We start from the raw sequence: 18,147 nt of genomic DNA, 5'->3' as shown, positions 1-18,147 counted from the left end.
CACCAAAAATCAACCGTCTCAATCCCTTCGGAAGGAAGAGAATCAGACAGTGAATTTCAGCCCACTAAAGTCGTGATGATCCTTCAGAACAGGGGCACAGTCTTAAGGGACTGACTTGTCACTATCTATTGGCTCCAAACTGTTTTGAAGAAAACTTGTCAACTGATTCCAACAAAAGAAAAATGACTGAAGCTGAATTTCTGGGCTAGTATACAGGAAATGAAGGAAGCTGTTTAATTTCAACTCTTTGCTTTGATCTGTCCAGGCTAGGAGATTGCAAACGAACCTTGAAGTATCAGAAAAGGTAAATTACACCATGTCCTTTAGTACTTCCCTCCCAGGACAGCTGACCAGTGGAAGTGGAGCATGATCTCAGGGCCCCATTCAAAGAATAAATCCATGGTCCTAGAGTTTAGGATCAAATCAAGTCAGTCCCTGCACAGGCATTTCTGTAAACTTAATTTAGCCATCTCTGGAGGATGGACAGAGCATAACCAAATGAGGTTTGGCTTAATTCTGCTTGGTATAAGCCAGTCAACATTAGAGCACAGCTAAGTCTCATCTGAGTTCAACCACAGTTCCTAGAGGATATCAAATGCAACAAAAGATGATCTGTCAGTGCATTGTATGCTGGGGTCTCTCCTTTGAGCACAAGTGCTCAGCTGTCCTCCCATTCCTCGACGGTGTCTTTGTTGAAATGGAAAAGGAGGTGGAACAAAGCAAATATGCTGCTATTTTGTGAAGTCTCTGCCTGGAACAAAAGGGTAATGGAACTTATTACTCATATTCATAGCAGGTTTTCATAATACTGGGGCGCTGTGGGTGTGAAATCCTGAAAGCCGTAAGATGAGCCTCACAAGGAGCAACATTCATCCACGGGTAGAAATACTCACCCATAAACAATAAGAACTTCCAGTATTTTCCCTGAACTTTCCCTGACACCTTTAGGTTGTCAAATCCTGGCTTATATAACCTTCAAAACCCAGCTTCACCTGGGCTTTCATAAACGCTTGTATAGGATGCAAGCACTTTCATTCTTTGCCATACACTGCTAATATCTATCAGCTCAGAGGCAGCAGGAGCTCGGTTTGACCCTACCACAGGTTTCAAGTCTTCTGTGTCTCTGCAAAAGTACATCCTAGCAAAACATCCCAATGTGATCATCTGACTAGGACATGGTAGGAAGAGCCAACAAAGGAAAAAGTTCCTCTAACAAAATTGGAATCCAAGCATGGGGGAACAAAAGGAAAAAACCTGAATTTTATAAGAATCTTGGAAGACAATTTTTAGCATCAAGGATATTCTCTCAGTTTAGGACACGTAAGAATGGCTGTACTGGGTCAGACTAAATCATCTAGCCCAGTGTACAGTCTTCTGATAGTGGAAATGCACGTGTAAATACTTGACCTCGACAAGAATGTACCTTCCAGTGCATTTGCCTTTACAAAATTATTGATATGGGAAATGACCCGTGTGATTTCAAATACGTGGGAAGGAAGGAAAATCTTAATGGATTCAACCCATATCGGCAGACTGCAGCAATCCAACACACACAGGATGAAATTTTTCAAAAAGCACCTAGGAGACTTAAGAGTCCAAGTCCCATTGACAGTCCGAGGGACTTTGGGGTTCTGCAGTGCATTGTGACCATGAAACGATATCCACAGACTAAACCGCTGCCAGCAAGTCAGAACGCAGGAGACACCGTAATGTCCCTACAGGTCAGAAAATGGGCTTTTTAGACTCCAGCTATGTACTTTCTGTTACCCAACTCAGTGACACCAAGGAAGCATCTGCATCCTGTAAGATCAGATGGATCTTACAGTCTGTACATTTAGCAATTGCTCTGCCAAAACAGGAGCCAACCTGCCCCAGTTACTCTACACCACATGTACTGTTACGAGGGGAAGAATAACACTGCCAATTTACCCTGTGGGGAGGTCAGAATGCAACTTTCAAAGCAGGAATTTGGTTCCATGAAGGAACTAATCTCTCTCCTCTCCCTCATGTTTCTTTGGGCTCTTTTCGTGACCATGGTGGTCAAAGCCTCAGCTTTAGGTTTCCTTTAAATGGGACCTTCAGCAGGATAGTCCAGCCTAGTGGCATGATGGGGTACTCATCTAGTACTGACTTGGAAAGAAGAATGGTGCTTATAGCAAACACCGCCACCATCACTTGCTGAATGTCCCTTAAAGGTCTCCAAGGCAACAAGTGTCCAAACCCGCCCTTGCTTCACTCGTGAGATCTCACAGGATCCCGGCCATGGCAGTCTGTGAGAAATGTATACGAAGTCCTTAGGCCTGGAGGCAAATGGAAAAACATCCCAAGGCGAAGAAAGAATATGAGATTGATCCATCTCAAAAATGGAGAATGCAGGCTGACAAACTAATTGTAGGAGCACGATCCATCTCGGGGCACCGCAGCGAGAATTAAAGGAGAGGAGTAAATAGAAATGAAGTTGTGTCCCCTCACCACCCAAGAGCACGAGGAAACGCTTTGCCTTACATTATCTAAATCCTTGCGTAGTGCAATCTTGCTGGTGACCAGTTCATGTGCAAGGTCGTCATTTTCTTGCTCGAGCCTCATGTTCGCTTCTTGCAGTCGCCGGTTCTCGCGCTAGTGGAAACAAAAAGCCTGAGTTTAAAAAAGGCTCTTTTGAAGAGCTTATACACCCGAAACAGTTCTGAGTGCCTCCTGGCTCACGCAGACCAGCCTAGAACTCTGCCTGCGCCATGTATGTTAGTGACAACAAATGAGAAGATGGGTAGCTAAGCAAAAAATGACCTTTGGAAAGCAGCTATTTATTAGTTGCTCTGCTTAGCCATTCCTGGGTAGCTTACTGAGCTGTAGCAAAGCTTTGGGCAGCGAAGGGCTAGGGGTGAGAGTCCACTAACAATGCTTTATCACGGCGCTCCCACAAACGGTTCCCGCCAGGCCTTGTGATAAACTGGATATGCTGTGAAAGCCGAGGGAAGGGGTAATGCGGTGAACGTGATAGAGAAGCAGGTGGAAGCTGCTCAGTGGTTTTCTTGCTTCAACAAAACTTCTGTCACAACCATAGGATATCGCTGCTGGCAAACACTCACTTGAAACATTCATACCCTGAAAAATATGCTCAATATTTCATAGTATCTACCATGTGTGTCATGGGGGGAGGTGAGCGAAGACTTTATGGCGGGAACCAGGCTGATTTGCCACCAGACTTTTTGTTTATTTGTGCAAAAGTATAGATCCCAAGTGCAAAAGTATAGATCCACCCGATCCCACCCTTGGATTCAATGGAAACATTCTGCAAAGGGGCTCGTCCCGCAACGTCCCTGCTGGGTGACATGAATCGGCATTTCTTTCACGTTTCCTTAGCAGAATTACCCAGGCCTATGGAAGTCACTGCACATCGGCAAGTAAAGACAAACAACGGAAAGAAACAGGACTTTCCCGGGAGGCCTCAAACTGACCTAGGTGTGCAGTGTCTTACCTCAAATCTTTCTATAGGATCCTCCTGCTGCGCTTGCTGCTCTCGCATGGTATGATATTCCTTTTCATATTTCTTCAACTTTTTCTGCCCAATCTAAATTAAACACAGCACGTTAGCTCCTGGCCCGTTCTGTTCTTCCCTCGTGGAAAAGAACGTGCGTTTCACAAAGCGTCAGTGTTGCAAGCCTCGGGCAACACCTGCCTTCTACAAAACATGATCAAAACATTTCCCAACTATTTTGGGAGTCAAGTAGCACCGGCCAAAGAATCTCAGAGACTCCTTCCCTGTCTGATCTTAGGCAAATGGGTCACTGCATCAGCGGTCCCATCTGTAAAATGGGACTAAGAATCATCCTCCACCTCACAAGGTGCTGTTAAATTCATGAGTGAGTATGTGGTTCTCAGACATTACAGTTACATAAGACACAAACATTTTACACTAAACCCATCCCACCAGGGCCTCTCCCTTGTGCTGAAGCAGGCCAACTGCTGTAGCAGCTTAGCAAGACAGCCTATGCTGAGACCAACAGGCTCACTTCGCTTGTGGAACAGCACCAACTTACACTGGGTTGCCAATGGCTGAAGGCTGCAGGACCCGAACATTAGCTCAGTGAACCAACTACACGATCAGCAGGGATGGCTCACTTGTGTGAAGTACTTATTTGAGAAGGATTTTAATGCGGAACAAGCACACATTATTTTGCAAAAGAGCAAGACGTGTGAAAATGGGCGTCCGGTTATTTCCCACTTTCCCCTTAACATTCTCGCCCAGGAGGAACAAACTGCACAAAACTGAGAGCTAAGCTCCCTCTAGTGAGATTCAGACAGAAATGTTTTCACCAGATTTTGACTGAAAATGTTCTTCAGCCTCGCCAGCTGGGTCGCTGTGCTGCACCATTATAGGAGCTAATCAGGAAAAATACAGAGTAAATGGCCTTAAACTGCTCACACGGGGTCTTTAGGAAATAGCTTCCTTCTCAGGAAATGGTTAAAATCTTATAAGTGGCTTGTTTCACTGCACTAGGACTTCCTGGCTTTCACATGCTGAATCTCCCATCGGGGAGAATGTAAAACCTAAGGAGGGGGGCATACAGCAAGATGAGAAGCAAGGAAATAAGCGCACACCAATGTCTCAACTCCCCACAATTCTGGGTGCATCAGAAGCAGCCTGAGCTCTAGGGAAGAGTTACGGGGTGATCCCAAGGAACTGAACTTTACGGGATGATTACCAATACATTTCGTAACAGCGCTAGCGAACGGCAGCAGAAGCATTGGAATTTGCAGAGACACACAGAACACCACCAAATTCTAGTTTTTTCTGGAGCAAGGAAGGTGGCAGTGGCTCTTTTCACGTCACTGTAACAATGGTGAGTGACCGTAAGAAGCTAGCCTTACTTCACGCTCATCAGCTGCTGACCTCCTTTTCAGCAGAATGCTGGCGTAATCACAACGCCTCAGCAAGGCCCCTTCTCCCGCCCTATAAATGATTCAGCTTGACATCAGGGCTTTTTCTGGTCCAAAGCGTTTCCAGGTAAAAAGCAAGAGATTTTTCCTGACAGCACCAATTGAATGCCACATTCCAAGTAAAAAAAAGAGGGGGGGGGGGGTGTGTGTGTGTGTGTGTGTGTGTGTGTGTGTGTGTGTGTGTGTGTGTGTGTGTGTGTGTGTGTGTGTGTGTGTGTGTGTGTGTGTGTGTGTGTGTGTGTGTGTGTGTGTGTGTGTGTGTGTGTGTGTGTGTTGCAGCCTGCATTCACTCCAGCAGCCTTCCGTATTCTGCTAAGCCTCTGGGCAAACGCTACAGTACAGTATGTATCACGCTATGCCAGCAGTTCGTGGTGCACTGGACACAGGGCGCCTTGGCAGCAGAGGGAAGGGGAAGCCGAACGAAGTTCTTGCAGTGAAAGGGACAAGGTGGGAATGCTCTTGGTAATGCAAGTGTTCCACACAACACCCCAGACGCCCATTAACTGCCAATGCCGTCCAGTCAGCCACGGCAGGGTCATCTCCCTCTGCGTGTTCCCCTTTCCTTACACAAGTGCTGGATCAGAGCACATGTAAATACAAGAGTCTGTGCATCTGTCTGTCCGTCCGTCCAGGAGTCCTTCTGTCCATTTGTTCAAGAACGCCTCCTAAACAGTGAGAGCTAGGACCATTACTTTGCTCTGCAGCCTCCTCTTCTCCCGGCGTAAAGCAAGGTTGGGGTTTGGTTGTGCCAGGACAATGGGATGCGCCTGGACCACAATTGATTTGCATCAAATGGAAAGGGAGGGGTATGAGAGCAGGGACATTTATATTCCAGAATGGCCATGGGGGGCAGCAAGCACCCCAGCCCTGGGAAGCAGCTACCATCTGCCCCCACTCCCTGCCCTGAGCCCCTCCACATCTCCCAACCCCCCACCCTGACTTCTGCGCTCCCCGTCCTGAGCCCCTCCTCACCCCCAACCCCGACTCCTGAACCCCCCCCCCACTCCCAGCCTTCTGCCCCGACCTCACCTCCCCAAACTCCTGCCCTGACTCCTGCACCCCCCCCAAACCCAGCCCCCTGCCCTGAAGGACCTAAGCAATGTAAAAAAAAAATTCCTGGAAGATTGGCTAATAGATATAAACTGAAGAAAGAAAAAGAAAAAGAAAAAGAAAAAGGGTTGGTTGGTTGGTTGGTTGAAAGAAAGCAAGAAAGCAAGCGAGAAAGCAAGAAAAAGAAAGAAAGAAAGAGAGAAAGAGAGAAAGAGAGAAAGAAATCTCTTCAGACTTGAATGATCACGGCTGAAAAGGGGCACTACAGAAGGGGTTTTCTGGACTCCGGTTTAAAGCGCTCGTTACAACATTCACAGTTTGATGGAAGAGTTGCTGTTGTCTCTCAGTGTCTGTCAGGACATTCTCAATCCCAGTGTCCAAGGCTACATAATTACATTTAAGTAATAGGATCTGCCAGACAATTCCCATCTGAGAAACTTTCATGCCCCTGGAGCAACAGAATGGGATGAAGTATCGCCTAGAGAAGCACTTTTGTCAGACAGCTCTTATTAAACAGGAATGATTAATTAATAGAAAGGATACGTTAATTAGTAATAAGACATTTACATTTGTGGAGCAGAGCCTCCTTTGTCGAGGACAGAACTGGAATCAATTTGCAGCACAATACTGGAGCCCCCCGGTAAGCCCTGCTGCTGCTACATTTGGGAGCGTGTTGGATTTCAGCTTGGTTCTAGGTTCCCCACCCTTCAACCGGCTTGCCTGGATCTAGCCCCTGAGGCTCAGGACCTGCCCAGCATTGGAGAACCAGCACTGGGGCTCCAAATCTACTAAGCTGGGCCCCCCCAGGCTCTGGTGTGGGGGGGAATGTGGGGAGTGTCTTTCTCCCCAGTCAGGGGCCACCGTCAATGAGGACTCCTGTGCGGTTCCCGACTGATTTTTCTGTGGGTCAGTGGCCCCGAACCGCAAAAAAGGTTCCCACCCCGGCTTAGTCCCTGTGGCTAGAACAGATAGCATTGCATACCCCCCACCCCCCGCCCAAGGCTGTGCCTGATACAATAACTGGATGTTCCATCTTAATGAGAAAAGTGGGGGACAGAATACCTTTTATTGGACCAATTTTTGTTGAGAGCGAGAGGAAAGCTTTCGAGAGAGACTGCTTCTCCCACTCACCAAACAGAAGCTGGAGCAATATACGATACTAGTCTCGCCCACCTTGTGTGTCTAATATGCCAACATGGCTTCAGGTGCATTCCCTCTTCATGCTTTTCTAACCCCGACAACTCTCGGCCATCGTTCAGCTCTGCCTACTTCATGTTAACTGATTTCCCATTCGGGCTTTCACAACGAGCCGTGAGAGCAAGCACCCAGCACGGCCACCCTCAGCATTTCCCAAACTTCTGATAACACAGACCGTATGCTGAGTGTAATGTTCTCAGCCTGAGCACGAACTCTGGGGAGAAGATGACAAACAACCACTGCAGTCATGGTACGAGAAACTTCAGGTTTGAACTGTAAGGTACTTATGAAAGATTCAGAAATCTCTGCACACGAAACGCATATGGTACATGGCTTTAGAGAGCAGGCCTTCCTTCTACACTCAGTTAACAGTCGCCAAAGGAAGAGCCCCGAAGGAAGAGCGATACTAGGATCGTCCCGCTTGGGCTGCTCCTGGAAAAACAAAACTTTCTGCATTATTGAAAAGTTTGAAACTCCAGGAGACCCTGGCACGTCGTGGAATTGCTATTCGCAGTTCTGGGTATGCACAAGAGTCCTGTCCTGTGTGGAAACGGCTGGTTCCCACTGGATCCCTGCAGCTCCCAACCACTGTGCTAAGTTCCCTGCCACGAGTTTGGGAGTGGCAGGGAGCTCACTGTGGGAGCTGGGAGACGCAGCTCCTAGTATTCAAGAATTTCACCATTCACGGTGGCGCCAAAGCTTCGATTAATTTCACTCATCAGGAAACCACCTTCAGAGTACAAAAGAGCACAGAACTCAATGCTTATAGTGTCAAACTGCCCTCCTATGAACCCCCTATCTCCAGGTGAGGTTTAACAATCTCAAGCTCTCAACTTATGGAGGATTTTTAACAAATACAAAAAACCAACCAAACAAAAACAAACCCAAGCTTCAGGGTCACTTGCCAATCTTGATTAATTTAGGAAATTTTAAATGCAAAGTCATCTTCCTTCTCCCTCCCAAGTAGATACACAGACAGAATTTATGGTACCTATCAATGCATTTTTAATGAGCCCCTTGCTGCGGTACACAATTAAATATGGCTTTGATCCATCTAAAAGGGCCATATTCTCTGCTTCTGCTCTGTTTATTTTGTTTCAAGTGTGTTATTATCCCCAGTTGTCTCCAAGAGGGATGCTGCCAGCCATTTAGAAGAAATCACTGGAAGAGATGTGAGCGAAGAGATGCTTTTCCGCATACGCAATATGTGTAGTTTTATGCAGAGATTTTAAGCTTCAGTGGAGTGATTTCAGTCACTTAATCTCGATTTGTTTCATTGTGAAGCATCTAGAATTTTTGCCTCCCTGGGTAGATAGACCACAGTTTGTGAGAACCTCCCCCCACTCCCACACACGAATATATATATGGAATAGCCAAATGCTGACAGTTTCTCTGCCTCACATGCTTACCTTCATATTGCAAGCTAATTCCATCAGCTTTTTTGCATTCTCCTCTGACCTGTATCTCTTGGGCAGCTGTACACGGAAGAACTTTAAAGCCCCTTCAAAGTCTGTCAATAACAGGTCATCCTTGGTAGTCTAGAAACATACAGAAAGGAAACAATATTTGTAACCCGGATTTTGAAAACAGATGCTGTTAACATGAAACAGGTATTTTGTTAAGCTCCCAGGAAAGTATCTTTTAACCTTCTTAAAATAACAACATGTGTTTCCACTTGCACAATAGGACATTTTCCACACATGGCACAGCCGCCCAGGGAAAGCAAGCCAGACGGCAACAAGAACAATATAAGAAGATCTTTGATGATTGTATTTTTGTAACACAGCCAAAACGTGGGGATGTATAAAGATGAAACAATGTTAAAGTTGGATACTCACTTTTAATAATCCCAGTGCAACATTAAAAATAACACTTATTCCCTAAAGAGAGAAAGAAAAAGAAAAATGGGAATAAATGAACATTTTCAGTAGTCACAAGCCTGGCTATTATTTTGTTCCCACACCTTAAAGCTATAGATTTTCACTTATTTCTATGAAAACAGGAATGTGGCATACAAATGTAAGCCATGGCTTCATCAGATCAAAGCCCTGGAGAAAAAACTCACAAACAATAAGGCACAAACCCCCCTCTGCATAGCATTGTCTAGATAGCCAAAGAACTGCCTCAAACTCCCATTCTAGCCTCTACTCACTAAAGCGTCCCTCTGTCTGATGCAGAAACGAGTTCTTCCAAACTGCCTTTGTCTCTATGTTCAGGCTAATACGGAAAGATTATTTTAGGAAAACCACATAGTCCAGTGGATTGTGGGGCGTTCAGGGAAGGGCTCCAAACACAATTCATGCATTTAGCAACATAAAATAGCAACCAACAACAAAGCTACCAGCCCCACAAAGAGCCACTGGAAATTAATAGCTAATAAAAAGCTGACTATCTTCACAATATGGAGTTGTATCCCTTAGTCCAGTCAGCATTGCAGGTGGCAGAGGCACTGGCGAAAGGGGCCATGAACCACACAAGAGACACAATCATTTTCATGCGTCTAAAACTCAGGCAGGAAAACATTCCTCGTATTACACCCTCCCTTTCATCACACAGGATGATGGGAGACAGGAGGACAGGGCAGACACTCCTATGGGATAACTGGGGGATAAGTTGAGAGTTCTGCTATCCCTGAGGGAAGAAAGACTCCTCCTAGCTTAGAGTCAAGTATATCCGCAGTACGTTCACCAAAGGGTGACATTGAAGGTCTCTACCCACCAGCAGCCCACTGGCCATGAACAGCACAGTAGAATGTCAGTACATCAGAACAGCCAACCTGGATCAGACCACTGGTCCATCTAGACCAGTATCCTGTCTTACAACAGTGGCCAATGGCAGATGCTTCAGAACAGGGAAACGTCTTTCACTCTGTGTCTCAAACAGAAATCTATCATCGCTCTCTTCAGTGCACCACAGTGCTTGTTAGCTCTGGGAGCGATGCTCAGATTGGAAGACATGCAGGTTGTGTCTTCAATCAGGTGTCCTAGGGAGGTTCCTATACTTGCTAGGTCTTGTCCTTATTGTTCAAAGGAAAAAACCAAAACAAACTCGTCACGCATTCTGGAAGACAGCCCCACTATCATTGAAAACAAGGACGTTATCGAGCCACACGGCACACCAAGTATAATTCCGACAGACTCATCTCTGCACTAACAGATGCGGGTATCTGCAAATAAGCACCGGGATCCACAGGGCTCCCAAGGGAGACTGGCCAAAGGAGAGAAGCATGGTCCCGCCTTGACCAGGAACCAGTGCCCTGTGCCAGCAGCTCCTCCTAGCATTAGGCTGTACTGCAGCTGGGTGGAACACAGATGCACTACCAGAAGGAGCTGGTGGCCCAAGATGCTGGCTCCCGGATGCGACGGGGCCACACTTCTCTCTGATGGCTGCAGTGTCTCTTGGGAGCAGAGCTCTGCAGATCCTGATGTCTATCTGCAGATACCTGCATTTGTGGGTAGACATTTGTGTCTGTTCAGGGCTTTACAGATCGGTAAAACTCAGCATTATTTAGTTTTTATTTCCTACCTGATCAATTCAATGCTGATTAACATCTCAATATAGTAACCTCCCCAAAGCATCAGATTCAAATATAGCATCCTAATAGTTCAATGTAATATAATAGTTCAATAGGCCAATGTAATGCTTGTTTTCTACTGAAAGAAGTACCCACTCTGCTGATTTGTTTGTAAAACTTTGCGTGTGTGTAGGAAAAAAACCCCAGTTAACATCCTTTAATAAACCCCAAATGCAAACTGGCTCCTTCCCCCCCCACTTACCAAAAAATAATAATAATAAAAAAAAGATCAATGAACTTTTAAAGTCAGACACCACAAAGGAGGGAGCGTTAGGGGAGTGAATTCCTCGATGTCTCTACTCCCTCTGCTATAATGAATATGACTGAGAAAGTCAGTCTTCACAGGACCACCCCTCCCCTCCCCGCCCAATGGCCACAGAATTTTTAAAAAAGCTTGCCGACAGTGAAGATTAGAAAATAAAATATCACTCAGGCATGGGGGCATGCAATCTTCTGGCCAGCAGTTTAGGATGTGTGCAAGATTTCAACTAGTCCTTCTCACCTCGTTTTCAATGCTACATTTTTATGGGTCCTATCTTATTTCCGGTTATATAAAAGGAGCAATCTGCTCACAGCTCAACATTCAAGCAGCTCCACCTCCTTTATGCTAGACTTTGATTGGCATTACTGGTTATGAGCTTGGTTTCTCCTCAGCTCTTGTGACTTTGACTTTTAAAGCAATAAATTATGACCAAACTTGCTTCTTTCGCTATTCCCAGCTAGTAGAGCTAGTGCTGCTGTAGAGTCATGCTCTGGATTTAACATCTGATTAACCATCCGGCTTTCAAAAATCTGAGAAAGCCTAGCTATAGAGAAAAAATGACTTGCTCTTGAAGGCAGCCCTATGCTAATTATTCGGCTACTCATTAACTGAACTGAAAAAGGTTTATTAAAATAAGTGATTATTTAAGTGTTCTTTCTATTCAGGATATCTTAGCTTCCCGTGCAACAAAGACATGTGTAAAGGCTTGTTATATGAATATTGTTAATCTCAACCTACTGTATTTCCCCTTTTCTGTTGTTACTAGCTTTACTGTCCTAAAACTATAATAAAAATACAAAATTAAAATGAACTCATTTAATATGTTTGAAATTTAAAACGCATTTCTCATCAGAGCCAATTTTGCAGAGACCTCTGTCCTGCCATCTGCTGCTTTCTATTATACTAGCATCTAGAAAAAGCAAGCATAAAAGACGAACATAACTACGTGGGGGGGAAAAACCCTGACCAGCAGATTTATAAATGCAGCAATCTTTAAATGAAAGAAATAGAGCAGAAACTTACTATTTCACACTGATGACTAGGAAATCCACTGAGAAATCATGCACTTTAGGAGTCAGCAAGTAAGCAAACAAATGATTAAACCCCCCCCAAGGACACTGCATTGCAAAATGTGCTGTGTTCATTCATGTTTACAAGGGTACTTTAGATTTAATTTAAATTACTTCCTAACATACTGCTAACTATGGTTACAGAACATGGCTAAATGTTCTTAATGCATGATTTCACTACAAAGAATTTTGTTATTAAATACATGCTGAAAAATGGAATGAGACCTCAGTTTCTTTGGAAGGAAAGTTATCAGCCCTATGAGATTACTTAAGTGAAAATTAGCAAAGTTGGGCTGTAAACGCAGAATATTTCAGTACTCTAGGGAGGCTGTAATATTGTTACCATTACATGGTGCTTATATACACAAGTGGCAATAAAAACAAAATTAATTGTTAAATCAAAAAAACTAGCAACATAAAATGATTTCCTCCATAACAAAATGATTTTTTATACAGGGTTTACAGCTATTACAGGATTACATGCACAAAGTTAACCTCATCAGCCTGTAACTAATATACAGGATGACAAAAGACATAATGGTGTTCTAAGAAACAGGAGACTTGCATCTAAACTCAAAAAAACATCATGAACTCCAATTCTAAAATAGAACATCCTAAAAATGCTGAAAAAAATCCGCTTCCATGGCTATGTAACAGTTTCACATTTCTGTATGGAGAAATTGTACTTCGAGTCTCAACTGTCCGGCACTCAAAAACAAGACATGAGCAAAGAACGAGAGTGTTAGAACTGATAGGGAGCAACCATCAGAAATTGCTGGAGGCACAAAGTTGTATAATTATATGCGTAATACATACCTCACATAATAACAAGTCAATAATATGGAAGACCATGTAGAGAGGGAATTTGGCAGTGAATAGGGTTAGAAACCACTGGGAGGCATACATGTGGGCCTCAAGGCTGATGTCCAGAAAGTGGTTATAAAGGTCAGGAATACATTCCTTAAAAAGAGGGAGAAAAAGCCCATGCTCGTTAGTTTTGGCTTAGAAGCAGCTGTTTAAAAATCACACTTACAATTCTCACATCTACAAGAGGAGGGGTATGGTAGAAGAAAGAAATATTTACTGTTATCCTATGGCATTCTGCTAGTGGCAACTTGTGCTAAGGGAAGTTCTTTCTCTGGAATAACAACGGTGCACTGCTGTCCCCTATCTTAATCAAGGGTATAATAAACAAGATTGCTTCAAAGCAATCCGGGTGCTTACCTGCATGAGGCGCTCCAGCTGATAAAACTTGCAGTGCAAATCTTCAAAGTTTTGTTTGAAAAGTTCCCTGAGTCCATAGTCAAACATGATTTTGACCAGAACACTGAAAGCCTGCTCTTCAGGCATCTATCAAAGAGAACAAACTTGGTTGACATTTTTATATTACTCTGTTTCCTTCCTTGATCTTGCTCTTAACATCAAGACACCAACTGGCTTGTGTAACTGATATGGGTAAATGCGCACATGGTAACAATTGGAACTAGAAACGGCACCTTGTGCCTGCTACGTGTGACACTCCTTCTTAGCACCCCAAGTTAGAAACATGCTGTTCAACCTTACAGGTCCACAAGGGCTCTGCTTCATGCAGCAGCTATCCCAAATCTGGTCAATATCTTGAGAATCAAGCCATAACTCCTACAGATCGTGAATCCAACCTACCCCATGCTTCAGCGTAGTCAGCGAATGCAGTTAAGATATGAAAGGTTCTTTTACAGTATCGCCACATGGCGCTAAACTAGCAGTAGCATTTTTTATTTCTACTTTTTAAAAATGCCATTACTGTAACTGATGGTCTTTTATTCAGGCTGATTACAAAAAAGCATCAGTTACTACTAGGGAGGTAAAATCCCATTTCATTGGTTAAATGCAATGTCAGCGGTGGGCTGGAACAGCCCTCTGGGGCAGACAACTGCTCCAGCCCTCACTGGTTAACTGACATCAGTAAGCATCACCCATTAAGGGAGATGTTTATTGTTAACTATTTGCATCCCTAAAAGTCTCAGGGCTCATCTAGACTATGCTAGAGCGCTGAAAGACGATATGCAAATTCAGTGGGAATTTGCATATCTTCTTCCAATCTTGCTTTCGAAAGTGAATGTAGTTTGGACATGGCTTTTTCGGCGAATCCCCCCCTTTGTTGAAAAGCCTTGTAAACTTCATTTTCTGAGGAAGAGTGGCTTTTCGACAAGGGAAGGGGGGGGCGCCGAAAAAGCTGTGTCTAAACTACTTTCACATTTGAAAGCTCTGTTTCAAGAAGACGACGACATGCAAATTCCCAAGGAATTTGTATCCTCTTTCTACACTCTAGCATAGTCTAGATGAGCACTCAGAGGAGTAGTTGTGTTAGTCTGTAACTTTAAAAATGAGTAGTCCTGTGGCAGCTTAGAGACTAACACAAATATATAGATAGTATCATGAGCTTTCGTGGGCACAACCCACTTCCTCGGCTGGTTTGGCAGCTCTCTATGCCATTTTGGGATCCTTCGGTCACCCCCTCCTGCCAGCAGCTGGAGACATACATATTGTTGCTGATCAGCATTTATACTTCCTTCTTTGGCACCATAAAGCAGATCTGTTTTCCACAGCAGTAAAGACTGACTCTTCAGGTCAATTACTTGTTTCTGTAAAGGTCAAACCATCTAACTCGAGTGCTCTATTATTCATCCACAGATGAAGTCAGTGAACTCAAACTTTTCAGACAAGTTCCCATACTGGCAGTGTGGGACTTGCAGAAACTACATTTCACTTTTTCGCTCCAGGACGGATGCAGCAGTAAGACACAATAACATGAAGTCCATCTCAGCCCTACCAGGTACACTCCAAAGACTGCCTTGCAGGAGGCTCAAACAAGAGAGAAACAAGAACTGAGATTTAAGTTGCAGCCTTCACTTTAACAGACCTTGATCTCAGAAGCAACAACTAACATTAAAGAATGAGTTCTAAGAAAACAAATGAATGGCCTGCTCCTGTGTCGATGAGTCTCCTTAATCCAATGGGTGCCAAAAAGGTAGGCAGATGGCATTTTGGCAGCTAAAAGAAAGCATCTCTATTGGGGAGAAGAGTTCAGTCCCTTTATTAGAAGAAAGAATTAAACCTTTATTGCTGGTTGGGTTCTGCACAGTGTTGAAGAATTGTTTTTTCCATCAGTTAAGTGTTTATTACACAGGTTACAAAGAATCAAAGCACTACAGCTAGATACTATTGGTCCATTTGATCTCTGTTTATAAAGAGTGTACAGTTTATATTTCTGTATCCTCCTAGACTTCTTAAAAGTATGGGGAAAAAAACCTACTCTGAAAACCCTACATACTGCCAGCACACACAAAATTATATTTAGTTCTGCATGACAGCAGCAATCACTCAAAATTGGCAGGAGGAGTTGGGAGGGAATATCACAATATCCTATTGGGTTTAGGATCTGCTGTTTCAAATACAGATGTCTGACAAAAAGCAGACATGCTTAGAAAAAAACCCTAGCTAAAAATAGCATGTAGCTGCAGAGATTTTTCAACTTTTTCATGTAAGATAAGATGTTTCACATAAACATGAGCAAAGTCTCAAAACTTTCTACTCAGACGTACTTGAAGTGTAAAACAGATAAGATCGGCCTTTGTAAGTTCAGACCACAGAAGACATCACTTCTCTAAGCACAAATTGACCCATTTCTAATTACTGATAAATAACACATTTGAGACACAATCCATTTTAATATCTGACCACTGACTAACATCTAACAAAAAGCAATCCTAGAATATATTGCCCCACATAAATATATTGGGATGTTCAAGCCATTAAGACTAAAACTCACTCACTACTAACATGCTGCAAAATATATTCCTGTTTAACCCAGGAGCCACGGTAGCTCTGGTTTGTACTTATGATCAATACCAATAAAAACTTTTCCATGAGCTTCAGAGATGCTCTCTTCCCACCCCTGGATACCTTTACAAGGAGTTCCTTAAGTGATCTAAACCCTCAAATTATTTATATCCACCCAGCCTACTTTGCAGAAACTATGCCAGAGTCTTATTTGGGCTTAAAACAGCTTGGGGTGGAAAAGAACCTAGAACCAGGTGGAAAATGAAGTGAACACTGACCACACGCTCATTATTGATGCTGCCGTGAACTTGAAACAGAAGATGCGCCTCTTTCCCCCAAAGTCGTAATTACGGACATTCACTCAAATGCTTGTTTAAGCATGGGACCGGCTACTGCAGCAGGACGAGTGAATTTGGAATGAGTTCTTCTGGATAAACTTAAGCACAGTTTTGTCTGAGGCGTACAACAAACTGGAGTGGAAGGACTTACATGCAGAAGCAGCACAGCGGCAAGAAATGACTGGCCTTGACAGTAGCCAATCTCCTCATCGTAGACGGAATAGGCCTGAAAGGAGAATCGAGAGTTTAAGATGCGCAGTCTCCCTAGAGCCCAGCTGCACGAGGAAAAAAGCTAAGGACTGAAGTGTACAGTCAGTTGTGACTGGACTGCTATTACTGTCGTGCAGCTGCACAAAGATTAACGCAAAGAAAACTGTCATCTGCAGAGCAGTTGGTGGTGGCTGGCAGACACCTGGTTGGTCGTATGGTGCTGGACCATTTCCAGCTGGTAACTCGCACTGAAGGCTGCTTAACGTCCATGAAATCACTTTTCTCAGATTACTTTTATGGAGCAACAGTTGCTGTACAGGAAGTCCCCAATGTACGAAGGGGTTGTGTTCCTAACGCTGGTTTGCAAGTTGGTTGTTTGGAACTCGGAACACACATCCCCATAGAAACCATGTTATAAACCGTAGTTTGGTTCCCAGGCTAGCCCTCAAAAGCCTATTTAGCCCATGATGGAGCTGAAATGCTGGATCTTTGCAATGGAAAAGAGGGGTACGTCTACACTAGCTTGTTAGTTCGAGCTAGGTAGGGTAATGAGGGCAAGTGGAGTTGCAAATGAAGCCCGGGATTTAAATATCCCGGGCTTCATTTGCATATTCCCAGCGTCGCCATTTTAAAATCCCCCTTAGTCCGAACTCCATGCCTGCAGCTACACGCGGCATGGAGTAGGTAGTTCGAATTAAAGATCCTAATTCGAACTACCATTACTCCTCATTCCACAAGGAGTAATGGTAGTTCAAATTAAGATCTTTAATTCAAACTACCTACTCTGTGCCGCATGTAGTCGCGGGCACGGAGTTCGGACTAAGGGGGATTTAAAAATGGCAGCGCCTATGAAATTTAAATCCCGGGCTTCATTTGCAACTCCACTTGCCCTCATTACCCTACTTAGCTCGAACTAACGAGCTAGTGTAGACGTACCCCAGTTTATTTAACCTTGAATGCTGGTGCTTGAGGAGAGGCAGGTTTAATCAGGGGAGGACAAGGACGGAGAACTCAGGAGGGGCAGGAGTAGGCTGTGCAGCCGCCCTCTGCTCCCCTTCTGCCACCACCTGCGGCTCTTGCCTGTTCCCTGAGGTTACAGGTGAGCTGTCTGTACGTGAGGATGTCTGGAAGTCGGAGGTCTATAACTTGGGGAGTGCCTGTAAATTGCAGTCAGGGTGTCAGACTATGACTCACAAGGGAGGAAGGCTCTGTTAAAACACGGCCTGTGCTATGAAAAAAAGTCTGAAAACCTTTCCATCAGCCTACAATTTCTTCAGTAGCCTCAGGGCGCGCACACAGACCGACCCAGTAATTCTCATCATGAGCCCCATGAAAGAAAAAGCAGCCAGCAGGCAAATGGGATTTCATACTGCGTAGGAACGCCATGGAGATGTGTCACCGGTCCCTGCAGATTACAGACGTGGTAGGGGAGGGAATAACTTTTATTGGACCAACTTCTGTTGGCGAGAGAGGTAGCCTTCCAGCCCCCACACAGCTCATCTTCAGGCCACAGTAAAATGGCCACACTGTAGTCTATGTGAACTCCCAAACGCATGGCATAGTCTCGCCCATTAGCAAACGGGCTATTTTAGATCAACCCAGAACAGCACCGTTGCCCCTTTGGTTCCAGTAACACTGTCATCTCAAACGGGAATCTGTGGAGTGGTCGCATTTATGGACAAATCA

General features: G+C 44.4%; 1 protein-coding gene across 5 annotated transcripts in view; it reads right to left on the bottom strand.

Annotated features, from left to right (window-relative positions):
* RABGAP1 (RAB GTPase activating protein 1) overlaps positions 1–18,147 on the bottom strand; it is a 122,070-nt gene that overhangs the window by 8,319 nt on the left and 95,604 nt on the right. For all 5 annotated transcript variants that reach the window (XM_075905614.1, XM_075905616.1, XM_006121941.4 and 2 more), the window contains 7 exons: positions 16,403–16,477; positions 13,316–13,441; positions 12,908–13,051; positions 9,024–9,065; positions 8,595–8,723; positions 3,476–3,568; positions 2,506–2,616 (listed from right to left, as the gene is read on the bottom strand). In XM_075905614.1, the coding sequence (XP_075761729.1) occupies positions 2,506–2,616; positions 3,476–3,568; positions 8,595–8,723; positions 9,024–9,065; positions 12,908–13,051; positions 13,316–13,441; positions 16,403–16,477 (720 nt within the window). The remainder of the gene's footprint in view (positions 1–2,505; positions 2,617–3,475; positions 3,569–8,594; positions 8,724–9,023; positions 9,066–12,907; positions 13,052–13,315; positions 13,442–16,402; positions 16,478–18,147) is intronic.

This window comes from Pelodiscus sinensis, chromosome 22 (genome assembly GCF_049634645.1).
Source record: "Pelodiscus sinensis isolate JC-2024 chromosome 22, ASM4963464v1, whole genome shotgun sequence".
NCBI classification, from domain to species: domain Eukaryota; kingdom Metazoa; phylum Chordata; order Testudines; family Trionychidae; genus Pelodiscus; species Pelodiscus sinensis.
This window is presented reverse-complemented; position numbering and strand designations above follow the sequence as displayed.